The 14,590-nt window shown below is 35.0% G+C and overlaps 1 protein-coding gene across 11 annotated transcripts in view; it reads right to left on the reverse strand.

Annotated features, from left to right (window-relative positions):
- The window catches only part of PDE10A (phosphodiesterase 10A), a 665,278-nt gene that overhangs the window by 89,813 nt on the left and 560,875 nt on the right, over positions 1-14,590 (reverse strand). For all 11 annotated transcript variants that reach the window (XM_021936902.2, XM_021936910.2, XM_021936903.2 and 8 more), the window contains 5 exons: positions 8,734-8,874; positions 6,810-6,965; positions 5,349-5,399; positions 3,902-3,960; positions 2,269-2,320 (listed from right to left, as the gene is read on the reverse strand). In XM_021936902.2, the coding sequence (XP_021792594.2) occupies positions 2,269-2,320; positions 3,902-3,960; positions 5,349-5,399; positions 6,810-6,965; positions 8,734-8,874 (459 nt within the window). The remainder of the gene's footprint in view (positions 1-2,268; positions 2,321-3,901; positions 3,961-5,348; positions 5,400-6,809; positions 6,966-8,733; positions 8,875-14,590) is intronic.

Raw genomic sequence — 14,590 nt, forward strand, 5'->3', positions numbered from 1 at the left:
TTACGAGACAAGGCAGTTATAGCTAGAATATACGAAGAACTCCTAATTAGCCAATGATAAAAAGTGGTCAATGGCTCTGAATAGACATCTCTCCTAAGACAACATACATGCGGCCAATAAACACAAGAAAATATACTCAACATCATTAGTCACTAGAGAAATACTAATCAAAACCACACTGAGATAGCAGTTTACACCCACTATAATGAAGAAGTCAGATAATAACAAGTGTTGGTGAGGATGTGGAGAAATCAGAACCCTTGTGCACAGCTGTTGGGAATGAAAAGTGGTGCAACTGCCATAGAAAGTTTGACAGTTCTTACAGTTCTTCAAAGAGTGAAACACAGAACTATTATATGACCCAGCAATTCCACTCCTAGGTATACACCCCAAACCATGGAAAACAGGCATTCAAACCAAAACCTGTAGAGGAATGTTCACAGTAGCACTAGGTACAAGAGCTAAGATGTGGAAACAACCCAAATGTCTATCAACTGATGAATGGATTTTTTAAATGTGGTACGTATATCCATAAAATGGAATAGTATTTGGTCATAAAAATGAATGAGGCACTGACACATGCACAGTATGTAGTTTTGAAAACAGTATGCTAGGTGAGAGATGCCAAGACACAAAGGGCTACATATTATGTGATTCTTTTCAGACAGAACGCCCAGAATTGGTAAACTCATGGACAAAGAGAGTAGACAACGGTTGCTTAGAGCTGGTGAGGCAAGGGGAAATAGGGGTGTAAGGAAGTGATAAGCTAAGGAGATAATAGCTAAAAGGGTATCCAAGTTGCTTTATGAGGTAACGACAATGTTCTAAAATTGATGGATGATAGCTGCACATACCCATGAATATACTAAAAACCACTGAATCGAACACTTTAAATGGATGAGCTGTAAAGTATGTAAATTACACTTCAATAAAGCTGTTTTTAAAAGAAGATATTAATAATACAAAGAACAAGCAATAAGTGCTTCTTGTACCCCTAGTATAAGCTCGATGTCAGTCTACATTATAACTTTACATTTTTCTTTTTTTTTTTTTTTTTGAGACGGAGTCTCGCGCTGCGTCACCCAGGCTGGAGTGCAGTGGCGCGATCTCGGCTCACTGCAAGCTCCGCCTCCCAGGTTCACGCCATTCTCCTGCCTCAGCCTCCGAGTAGCTGGGACTACAGGCGCCCGCCACCACGCCCGGCTAGTTTTTTGTATTTTGTAGTAGAGACGGGGTTTCACCATGTTAGCCAGGATGGTCTCGATCTCCTGACCTCACGATCCGCCCGCCTCGGCCTCCCAAAGTGCTGGGATTACAGGCTTGAGCCACCGCGCCCGGCCTACATTTTTCTTAAAGGTATTCACTGATTTACAAATTCCTTCAGTTGTTTCATAACAAGAGAAGTTATTTTAATGTACAATTCTTTTATTTTTGTCTAGATAAAACTATAGAAATAACTTATCACAGAAAGAACGTGCTGAAGTTAATAACCTGTGTTATTCTCTAATTACCCTTAGTAAACTTCCTGTCTCTACAAGACGTTGCACAAAGCACACTTCATACTTGTCTTTTACTGTCAAATAAAAAAAAAAAAAAATCTTATCAGTATGCAACATAAAATCGCTAGATGAGAAAACTCTTTATTGCAGAAGGGTACTGTATTTTGAGATGGACCAGAAAAATGAGGAGGAGAAAGAGCATTTATTAAAGCACGTAACGGGGCACAAATGGTACCGAGAAAGCCTGGGCATCCGTGGCATACACCCACACATTCTGACAACTAGAAGCCACTTCTGAAAGAAGTTTCACTAGAGACCTAAAAGTACTCAGCAGCATAGGGAAATGTGCCTATAACTCGACGTCATACAGCTTTCGGCTCAAAAGTGCCTCACAGCCATCTAAGAGAGAGGAATAATTAAGACTAGAACTAAGCAGAATGAACTTGAAGATCAGGAAAAAATCCATTGAGAATTCCTAACATATCCCATATATAAGAGGTGTTTTGAAGAATACAGAAAGAAACCAAATGTCTTTTCTAAGTCTGGCTCTCCATTAATAAAGAAAAGCTCTGAGCTTTTTAAAAACGTTACTCAAATTTACTCCCCCAAAATTAAAAGAAGTGACAAACACAAGGTGTGAATTCCTAAGCACCACATTTTCATAATATTAAAAGTGCCTGTGGATAAAAAAGTGTAAATGTTATGCCATATATTAGCACCATGGGTCTAAGGGTTAAATAAAATCATACTCAGAACAAAAACAACCTACCATTATGTGTTCAAGTAGAGAATCTATTGCAACTATGTTATCAAAATATGTTCTGAAAAAAAGAAACAAAAGTCCTGTAAATAATTTTATTAGATCACAGTACATATTACACTTCGAATACATTTCTTGGTTTTGTCTACATCTAAATAAAAAACATAAATATCATTTGATTTTTGTGCTTTGGTAAAAAAAATCAGTACTGTAATATTATTTTAAAGAGATAAATGAAACTTCATCATTGACCTTAGAGTGAGGGCTCTATAATTCCACAGAATGCAATCAGTATTTATTTTATTGACAAGTTTCAGTGTAGATAGAAAGTGTGTTGCATTTAACAAAGTATGCAGAAATAAAATTCCATCTACCATATTTAATATTTTCATTAATAATGCTGATCTAAAATAAAAATATTTAAATGTGCTAAATCTCATCAATAGTTAAATATAAATTATCACTGAAAACTGGAGAAAGTTAGTACTTAAAGTGTACTGAGAAAGTAATGTAATTCCCTTGAGAAGAAATGTCAGCATACAAGTAATGCTAAGGATCTAATGACTTTATATGAGTCTATATTCACTGTTATGAACAGCAAGTAAATGTTTCAGAGGCAAATAGTGCATATACTAAAATGCAAACCTGAAAAAATGTAAATCAATATGCATGTAATATATGCAAAATGTAAAGAAGGACTCTTAAGATAGACTCCACGGGCTAGGTAGTGCTTTATCTAGTTGGCTTAGGTATCCAAAGAGAGCTTTCTCAGTCCCATACTACTTTAATTTTATTATTTCAAAAACTAACTGTAACATAAACTAGTACCTTCAAACTAATTAATGAGGATCAATAATAATTACTGACGGGTAAATTGTTAGGTGCATTTACAGTGACATGTGAGATATCACATGTCATCATTGCTGCCGGAGGACACAGAGGAAAAACTACATTATTAGTTTAGTAAACTTGGAGGAGGACATGACCCTAAAGTTACCATGTCCTGGGGCATATTTTAGATTTCAATGATTAATTATATGGGTCAGACATATAGACGACGTCCCCTGTGGTAAATAAAAGCAATAAAAATATGTGATTTAATAAATATCTATTATATAATTGCTTCCACTCTCAGTCAAAGGGAATTTTTCTCGGCCAAACCAGGGAAATAGAACATTTTCTCGGAAATGATAACTGAGATACTATACCTTGGAAAATGTAAATAATAATAATAATAATAATAATGTTTAACTTACTGACATTATTAGAAAAACCAATTATGACTTTTTGTAAAAAAATAAACCAGAACATTTTCCCTCCCACTGCAGCCGGTATTCTCCTGCAAAAATAGAGATATTTAGTGTCTTTAACATATTCTAAGAGAGTCTATTTAGAAAATATACATCAAAATTGAAAATTAAGATAATCACATATATATCTGCAATCCTTCACTTTAGAGTGAACGCGAATGAGAATATAACTCTACAGTCCACAATGATTAACCATTCTTCCCAGACTACTTGTGAAGATGGATCTTCAGTTAGCAGCTGCAACAGACGATAGTCTATTTCTGCCACAGGCTGCCCTTAATTTAAACCGTTGATTAATAAGAGCTACTACATCCCTAGAAATGAACACTTACTTTGATACGTCGAGTAGAAAGTCATTCAATTCAGTCTGTTTGGCAAGGCCTCTGCATACCTACCATATAAAATAATAGCTACAATTATAAGAGATTTCTGCTTATTTAAAAATAAAACTTCCAGAATACTAAGTACCTTATTTATTGAAAGAAGGCCTAACACAATCACTTGGATTATAATGTAATAATAATATCAATAACCATTAATATTTACTGAATACTTAAATGTGCTAAGCATTGTTCTAAGCACTTTATATTTATTGTTTCAAGCACCAAAAAACATTATAGGTTTGGAAGTTACATTTCATAATGGAGTTATAAAGATGTTAAAAACCTTACTGAGGCTTCAGAACTAATAAGTGATAGAAGCACCATTCAGGTCCAGGTAGACTACCCAAGTCCCTCTTTAGAACTACTTTACACTGTACTTCTAAAAACTGTAGTTGAGCACATATTCCACCTACACTTGATAATTCAAGAGTCCTTTCCACTCGTTCTATTATACTACAGTTCGATTTTTCTTCCTAGCATACAGTTCCTCCCTCATCAGCTTCAATTTGCTGAAACGGAAGTAGAAAAATAAAACCACCACCAAAAAAATTAAAAGAGAGAGGGAGAAGATACAAAGAACGCTATATTGCTAACATGTTCTTGAACTTTAAAGTCTAACCACCAGTAAAACTCTAAGTAGTTTGTCAGTTTTAAATTAGGTAATATCTTCAAGAGAACCAGATATCTTAAAGTTAGAATGTTTCATAGACCACTTAGAGGAAAATTTAACTTAAGAAATGGAATCGGCCGGGCGTGGTGGCTCAAGCCTGTAATCCCAGCACTTTGGGAGGTCGAGGCGGGCGGATCACGAGGTCAGGAGATCCAGACCATCCTGGCTAACACGGTGAAACCCCGTCTCCACCAAAAAATACAAAAAACTAGCCGGGCGAGGTGGTGGGCGCCTGTAGTCCCAGCTACTCGGGAGGCTGAGGCAGGAGAATGGCGTGAACCCGGGAGGCGCAGCTTGCAGTGAACAGAGATCCGGCCACTGCACTCCAGCCTGGGCGACAGAGCGAGACTCCGTCTCAAAGAAAAAAAAAAAAAAAAGGAATGGAATCATAAAAATATCAATGCAACTCCAGTAGAAGATTATTCCTAGATTTTCAGCACGACATATGCCATTTATTGCATAAATACATATATATACACACACACACACATATATGCATTATACATACATATATATGTGAATGCACACACATGTAATTGCAGAATATTTAAGGCAGGGAGTAAGTAAATATAACTGATTAAATTAAAATTTCTAGAAATAATAGAATATTATAATGTCCCAAAATAAGGCATTAGGTGACTTAACCTCTATCCAGTCTTCAATGTTGTGCTCTAAAAATATTCTTCTCCCTTAGGAAGCCCCTGTAAAAACACCCCGAAGACTCACCTGCACCTGATGTATTGCTACTGAAGCCCAGGCAAGATTTGCTGTTGCAACCTAAAAAAAATTAGAAACACATACCTATAAGTAATAATATGTATTTTATACATGTATATAACAAGCTTTTATTCGTCACATGTTGTCATCTCAACAAAGGACTGGGGCATACATGTATATGAAGAATTTTCTGAGGTCACTGAGCTTTTGAACATTTTCCAAACACAAAGCACCAAATATTTACAAGGTTTTTCTTTTATATTTTTCCCCTTCTATTTAATTGACTTTAATGTTCTCTTGTTCATCTTAATTTTGAATAAAATGAAAAACAAACTGATTGTTAAGAGAGCTGTAGTCCAATGATTTTAACAAAATTATTATTTTTCAGTTTAACAAAAATGCTATTGAAAAGTAATCTAATGACCACTTTAAATAATGAAATATTTCTAAAATGTAAAAATCAAATATATATTTTATATATATATATACACACATCAGCTAACAAGTTCCTCAAAATTACTAGCTATTCTACTTTTATTATTCACTCATTCAACAAATATTCATGAGTGTCTATTATGTACCAGGCACTATTCTAGGTGCTGGAGGTACTGTAGTAAATAACAGAAATGGAGTAGCTTTCAGTGTACTTCAGGGAGAAGCACAAGCAAGGAAATAAGTATAGCATATAATATACTAGATGGTGACAAGTGCTACAGAGTAAAAGCAGCAGATAGAGGGAAAGAAATACTGGATAGGAGCCAATCAAATGTACATGAAGTGTTCAGGGAGGGCGTTATAGATAAGGCAACATTTGAGGAAATTCCAAAGGATGTGGCTGTGAGGGGGATAAGTGGAGAGAAGAAAAAATGCAAAGGCCTGAGTAGTAGCCTGTCAGCCTTGCCTGAGGATGCAGCATGGCTGGAGTGAGTGAGGGACAGGTGGGGTAGCAGGAGATGGGTTCATTCAGGCAAGTGGACAGGAGTTAGGCCACTGAAGGGAATTGGTTCATACTGGATGTGATAAATATCATGTTAATATTTGCTTTTAGTATTAATGAGCCAATTCAGTGAATAGTGAATGGAATTCAAATGTATTTGACACTAGAGCCTTTTATTCAGGACACAAGCTAAGGAAAAGACATTTTAAAGAAAACATAAAGACAACCAGAGTGCGAAACATCTCCAAGGTCATTCTACTACTTTCTATGACTCAGAATATGGCATACCTTTTATTGTTATACTGGATTTTACTTAACAAAAGGACCATATTTCTTACGTAACCAGTTTCCTCTCTAAACAGAAACAGGTTTTAGAATCATCATTATTAGTATCAAAACACTGTTAAGCAAATTGTGATTTTAAATATTCATTCATGTATTTTCAGTTTAGTATTACTTAGCAATACTAACAAGCACTTTCAGTAAGCTAGGTACAACTAAAAATTCTAACATGCAGCGTTTAAAGAGCTCACCTCCTGGTGACTAAGACAGAAGGCTTCTTTGCCCCAGTGCCGATACAGCTCAAGAATACCAATCAAGTCACCAATTGCAGTGACAATTGGTAAGCAAAGAACAGACTGGATACGAGTCCCTGATTCCAGTCCAGTACCTCTTGGAAATCGCTCATCCTGAAAAACAAAAAGAGAAAAAGACATCAATTCAGTGACATGATCATTAAGTTATGATTCTTATTTCTATCAGAAATTGCCATGATACTTGTAATCAATAATAAGCAGTACTTTTCAAAGGAAAACTAAATGATGATAGCCACCATCAATCTTATGTAAGGAAATGCTTACTTTTTCATGGAACTTATACCCAAATATTGCTTTAACATTTCTTTATCCTTATGCAGTATACATTGAATGAATGATGAATGTTAATTTCATATAATAAAAATAATCATAAATGCTGACATCATCTTGTATGTGCTAGAACACTCTCAGGGTATTTACAGGTACAATGCCGCAGAGAAAATTACTCCAAATGTAAACACTATGTGAAGAAAATTATATGTAAACTTTTTTTCTACTTTTAAGCCTAGAGTAACACAAAAGTGTATGTTAACAACAGTCATTCTAATTGAATCTCAAAGGCCTATAGTAAGTATTCAAATCATCTAATAATGATCAATTATTTATCATAAGAAATGAAATTGGTTCTTTGATTTTTTAATAATTTTCTAGCTTAGAAAAGTTACTCAAAGGAAGTACAGGGAAATTGAATGAATTAATATCAAAAGCACCAATTCTATTTATTCATAATTCTACTGTCTGTAAGAAGCTATCAGGATGAATTAGAGCATCATGAAATAGTATAACTCTGTACTTGTAATTTACAGATCTTTTGAAAATGTACATATACAATAGAACATTTTCAAATGAGAAGTTATATAGCATTGGCCCTCCTCTCTCCTTCCCTCCCTTCTTTCCCTTCTCTCTTTCTGTCTCTTCCTTCCTATCTCTAGCTACCCAATTTATTCAAGGTCATACAAACAATGGTGGAAAAATCAAAACTAAAACCGAGGATTCATGGCTCCTATTAGCACTTAGAGCAATTGTTTTTTACACCTGTATACTTGTTACCTTTAAAGTCTATATTCCATGTCATAAAATTTCATTAAAATGTCCACATGTACTGTGGAAGACTAGACTGAGGGCTCCAGCTTGTCTAGTTTCTCTGTACCTATGTCCTTTGTTAAGGATCAATACCGAGTCTGGGCCTGTCCATGTGATTTGCTCTGGTTAATGGGAGGGTAGTAAATTTGATGTAAGCAGAGACTTGAAAACTCACTTGTACCTTTCACACTACTTCTTTCAGACTCCTGCTACCATGTCAAAAACAAGCCAGGATAGCCTTACTGGAAGGGGATGAGAGGCACAGGGAAAGCAGAGGGCATAAGAGGCCAGCCAGCACCTAACTGATGGCCAGCTGACCTCAGACACATAGGCAAGCCCAACTGACAGCAGTCCAGATCAGCAGAATAACCCAGTCCTTAGATTCATAAGAAATAACATGTGGCTACCGTATGACACCACTAAAATTTGAGGTAGTTTGTCATACAGCAATAGCTAACTCATTCATATGCATCCTAGCAAAATACGAAACATAAAACAGTAATCTTTTAGTTTACATTCATATAAATATACACGGTATTTTTGTGTTAACTGTACTGGCATGTGTTGAAATAAGAACTGTGCAAATTTAGCTCTTAGTTGGTAAAGGGAATTTTCTGAGTACAAAAAATTAACTTACACATCAATATACTGACCTGTAACTAGCTTTAAAGCTTTTTAAAATGAAACAGTTTAAATTATAACATCAAAATGATATGCCATCTTTCTTAATTAAATACTTTAGGTTAAAAAGATCACATAGAGTCAAAAAGCCACTTACTCCAAGGATGTCTTCGACTAGCAATGTTTTCCTGGACTTGGCCACGTAAGCAGAGATGGTGGTGCCCTGAGTGATGGGCCCAGCAGGGATGAGGCGGGGTTTTCCTTCCTTTATCCCGGGTGGTGTGAATATGCACAGGCTCTAGGGAGAAGAAAAGATGTTTTACAGACTTTCCTGTACATATGCATAGTACAAAAAGACACACGTGAGTCTTACTCAATAGTCGTAATAAATCTGTGAGTCAATTAAAAGAGTCATCATAAAATGAGGAAAGGTGCTTTGCCATGATCAAACCAGATTATCTAAAGTGAAACTATCTCACATTTCCAATTCACAAAAAATGCAAACTCAAATGTAAAACTTGAATGTACAGGCACAGAAACACTCGTCAAACAGCCTCCTATTCTGATACACAGAAAATAATGAAATCAGAAAAAATACCTCCCGTGATTGGGATCAAGATTCTATCAGACCACAGACACACACAGGGTCCAGCCTCCCTATAGACTTGATACATGTTACCTGAAGATAGAATCAGTAGCCGCAAGTCAAGTGATTTGGTTACATTCTTCATTTTCATTAGAAATCTTCCCTTCTCAGAACCTTCTCTTTATAAGACTCACTCACATTGCTTCGATGGCTAGTTTATAAAACTGCAGATTCAGAATACTCTAGATGAAAAATTTGCTCTTCTCTGAGCAAAAATCTTGACAAAACCTGAGTGATCCTTCCCCTTTCAAATGACTGGGTGGGAAGGTAATGTCCTGAAACTATTTTAAAATAAATCGTTTTTTAAAAATAGAATCAGTTATTTTGATGAAATCCAAACATATGTTAAAACTACTTTCTACTAAATAAGAATTGCTACTTAAATCACGTAGAAATTGGGGGCAATGTTTTGACATAATTGTATTACGATTATCTACAAAATTTGAAAATACTAAGGTTTAGGTAAATTTCCCACAGACTTCACTTTATTTTTATCTTATGTTGGATTACTCTAACTAAGAACGAAGAACTAAGAACGAAGACAATGTGAAGCAGTAAGTATTAGACAGCCCTCTTAACCTAAGTACCTTTCTACAATACTTGTTATTTTGAAGGTAGCTCTAAGGCTGAGACAGATATATTTGTTAACTTATCAGGTAAGTGGTTTTTAAGCTTTGTAAAATCACAGAACTCTTTCTTTCAACATGTTAAAATCAAAAGAGAATGAACCCCATTAACTTGACTTAATAAATCCCATAAACTTGGTTTAATGAACAAGGAGGAAGGGAGAGGAAAGCAAGGCTTTGCTTTAACCCTGGGTGCTTTAAATTAATAACAAGTATAAATGATTAGAAGTTAAGTTCAAAATACCTGCATTTCCAAGTATATCTACATAGGGCTATGCTTAAGTCGTATTTGCTGTTAAGTACAATGCATGTGAAAAATTTATTTTAAGTAATTATTTTGAAAAGAACAAAGCTATTTAATATTTCAAATAGAAAGTATATACTTATGGATTAAAATTTTCATATATGATGAATGACAGTTGCAACTTAGTTATTCTTTAAAAGGCTAGAAAAACCATTTTCTAGTTACTATAACTACATTAGGCACCAATATACACATGGCATAGAGTAAGACTCTCGTTAGATTCAATATCTATCATTGTCCAAATACAATTCAGTTTGTCACCCTTTCTTAAGACAGAAAGAGTAGAAAGGTAATTCAAGAACAAAAAGGAGATAAATGCAAGAAAAAAAAATTTAAAAAGTGGTATATTTAGAATGAAGAAAAATTAGAATTGACAATGATTTTCTCAAACTATAAGGAAGCAACTGTCCCTTTTCTGTACCAAAGACAGAACTGCAGGAAGTGAACATAAATTGAACCGAGTGGTTTAGACAACTCTTAAAGAAGAACATGTCATAATGAAAACAGAAGGTGAACTCTGGAGCAAGCCTCCAACAGTAGCTCTGAATTTTTGTGGGGGGTGTGGAGGGAGTCATAGTTTTTGGCTGCATTTGTTTGTTTGAAAAGGTAAAACACACATCTTTTTTTATGACTTAGCCGTAGGCCCTTTAAGGCTGAATTTAATCGCATGTTCAAGTTATATGTAGCTTCATAATCCAATAATAACGGACTATCTTATACATTCCTACATTATTAGATGATCATATATTCAGTATTATAAAATATGTACTGCTTCTGTGTAGGTTTCATATGATACACAAGTAACAGAGAAGCAAATACTGTACCCGAGAGTGTATGGAAAGCTCTTCTGTCTATTAAGTTTGCTGAAAATAAAAGGTTTAGAAGTGTTTTAACTACTTGCTAGAATATGAAAAACTTCTCCATGTAGTTAAAAAATAATTATCAAAAATCGACTAATACTTTATAGTGGAAGCTTCATACTTGTTTTCCTAATTAGCTCATGATTTTTGTTCACATTAATCAAACAGAAATATTTCCAATGAGAGCTGTGGATAACTGCTAACAAAACATTGAATACATTGCGATATGAAGGCCAAAAACTCCAGCAGACAGGAAACTGAAGCCTAACCTCACCACATACACTTGTTTCTGACATGTTTTCATGGCTCCACTTTCCCTCCTTTATATTAGTGGTTCCCTACTCTGTTGTTTTCGTTTCATTTGCCTCCAAGCAATTTACCTGCAAAAGCTCCCTTTTTAACATTCATTTCTAATTGAGGATCAGTCACTGGTTGGAATCACATGTTTTGCAGAAGTATTTTTTTAACTGATTTTTGTAGTTGAATGCATTGATAGGTAGCTACCTGTTACAAATATAAAAAGTCAATAATGAACCTCTAAAATAGGTTGAATTTTACACATATTCAGGGCTAGGGAAAAGTTAATTCAAACTCCCTTTATTCCACAGATACTGTCAAGTAGGAGGTCATGGACTGAATCATCATTTTTCCACTGATTGAACTGTCACCTTCATCATACACTTCATCCTCAAATATACTTTAATTTTTAATTTTTTTGAGACAGAGTTTTGCTTTTGTTGCCCAGGCTGGAGTGCAATGGCGCAATCTTGGCTCACTGCAACCTCTGCCTTCTGGGTTCAAGCGATTCTCCTGCCTCAGCCTCCCGAGTAGCTGGGATTACAGGCATATGCCACCATACCCGGCTAATTATGTATTTTTAGTAGAGATGGGATTTCTCCATGTTGGTCAGGCTGGTCTCAGACTCCCAACCTCAGGTGATCCACCCTGCATTAGCCTCCCAAAGTGCTGGGATTACAGGTGTGAGCCACTGTGCCCCACCTATCCTTAAATATACTTGGGTCTGTTTCTGAATTCCCAATTCTGTATCATTGGGTTTACTTGTAGACCACAGTTTTAATTATTATAAAAAGTTTACAGTACATTTTGTGATTTGGCAAGGCAAATCCTGACTTAGTTCTTAGTATTTCAAAATAATCATGATTTACTTTATAAGCTATACACTTTGGCCTGGGCACAGTGACTCATCCTTATAATCCCAGGGCTTTTGGAGGCTGTGGTAGGAGGATGGCTTGAGACCAGGAGTTCAGGATCAGCCTGGGCAACATAGTGAGACCCCACCTCTACAAAAAATTAAAAAATTAGCTGGGTGAGGTGGTGCATGCCTGTAGCACTAGCTGCTCAGGAGGCCGAGGTGGGAGGATCACTTGAAGCCAGAAGTTTGAGGTTACAGTGAGCTAAGATTGTGCTACTGTACTCCAGCCTGGGTGACAGAGTGAGATCCTGCTTAAAAACAAAAAAACAAACAAACAAAAAAGATATATACTTTGCATTTCTCATTGGTGAAGTATCTACATGAATGCATTAATCATTAATAAAAGATTAATGTAAATAAGTTCTAAAGACATTTACACAGGAAATAGGGACTTCATTTTTCAAAATCAATATAATTGCTGACTTAAAGATTTAACTGGGATATTCAGATTAATAACACAAAAAACCTTATGCTCACTATTTTCATAGAAGGATGAATAAAAACACCAGACACTATTTTAAGAAGTATTAAGCCTCTTATCCATATATTTACAATATCAAATTTATCTATAATATCCAGAGTTGAACTGAGTCTCTAAGATTAACTCCTGCTCTACTATTGTATAAATATATGAAAACTGTAATTAGAACAAGCATCTTTTAGAGGCCAGAGATAAAAACCACAACTAAAAAATAAGGAAAACCTTTAAAGTTTCAAACATTAGCCACCTCTATCGTTTCCAGAGAAGAAAGTAACTGCCTTCAGGATATCTACTTGACCAAAGGCTGCTGTATTTCTTTAGCATTTGAGAGTTCTAGAGGTGAAGGTGACCACTAGTCGCTTCACCTCTCAACTAGCATCAGTGAGACTGCCCAAAGAGGAGAAAATCAATCCTATCAGAGTCCAGGAAGTCCTAGGGGAGGAATCAGCTTTTAAATTTTTCTAAGAAACTCATTATAAGGTAGCTAATATTTTGTGGTAACAGCAAATTTTGGTATCTATTTCTAAAGAGATAATTTAAACTAGAAAAGATTGGGTGCACAAGTCATAATCAACAGGTTGGTTCACTAAAGGAATTAAAAACATTCAAATTATAAAAATGTAAATTTGGGGAAATAAATTGATTTGGTGGAAAATGAACAAGAGAATAGACTAATACAATTTAGAAAAATACCATCTTTTAATGAAATGGAAAAATCCAATTCATTGATATCAGCCAAATAGATGTTTACTTCACTTGGTTAACACTTGCCTTCATCTTTCTTTCCATGTACAATTCAAACATCACTTTACTCATGAGACTTCAATTCAATGTTAAGACTTCAACTCACAACCAGTTAAATTTTAGAAACAAGGTATTTAGGTTTACCAATAGGCTATTATCCTTTTAGACACTAGATGGCACTGGATAGTAAACAAATTTAGATCTATGTAGATGGCCGTAAGTAAATAGCTCCCACATTTACCTGGAACTTGATATATGGATGACTAACTTTGTTTGCATAATTCTTAAAAATAAATCTGCTGAAGTTCACTGTGCACTTGAAAAAGGCAAACAATTACTATAAACTACCAGGTCTGAATACGAAGAATGCAGTACTTCCAGTGAATGTTTAATGCATACATATTGAAGCTAAAACTTAAGATTCTTCCGCTCTTCCATTTTTTCCAATTGTATCCCAAGTACAAAACTGAAATGTGTTCTTCCCAGTATGTGGGTAATAAAAATCAAGTAACGAAAGGGCAGGGGGAAGCTATGTTCTTAAAAGAAGTATTGTGTTAGGGTGGAAAGAGCATAGTTTCTCTTTGTAGAAAGCACAGTAACTTTGGAATGGGAGCCTAGCCTTTAGTTTTTGACTAGCTGTGTGAACTCGGACAATCATTACCCATAAAAGAGAACTTGGCTACCTCATCCCTAAAATGAAAAGATTAAATTAAAAAATTTGGAAGTGTCTCTTTTAACTTTAACATTCTATGAATCTAAGACTTCTAGAGTCATCTAGTTGCTCATGTTTATAAATAAAAATAACAAACAACTGCTTAACTAACTTATCAAACCTGTACGTTGTGGAAAGATTATTTTTAAAATAACATATATATATAAAAAACTATCAATAAATTTACTTCTGAATTAAAAATTTTAAGGTATAAAGTACATAAGATTTTCAGCTTTCAAAAACAACTCCGATAGATAACAGTGGAAAAACTATAAAGATAATATTATCAGGTATGTTATACATGTAACTAAGCATAGCCATACAAACAATAAAAGTTGAATTAAGCAAAAATTCAGTCATGAAAAAATTATTTTTTTCCCCAAAAAACATCTCAAGAGCACTTTGTCTATAGCAGACATTGCTATGGG

Source organism: Papio anubis, chromosome 6, assembly GCF_008728515.1.
Source record: "Papio anubis isolate 15944 chromosome 6, Panubis1.0, whole genome shotgun sequence".
Taxonomy (NCBI): Eukaryota; Metazoa; Chordata; class Mammalia; order Primates; family Cercopithecidae; genus Papio; species Papio anubis.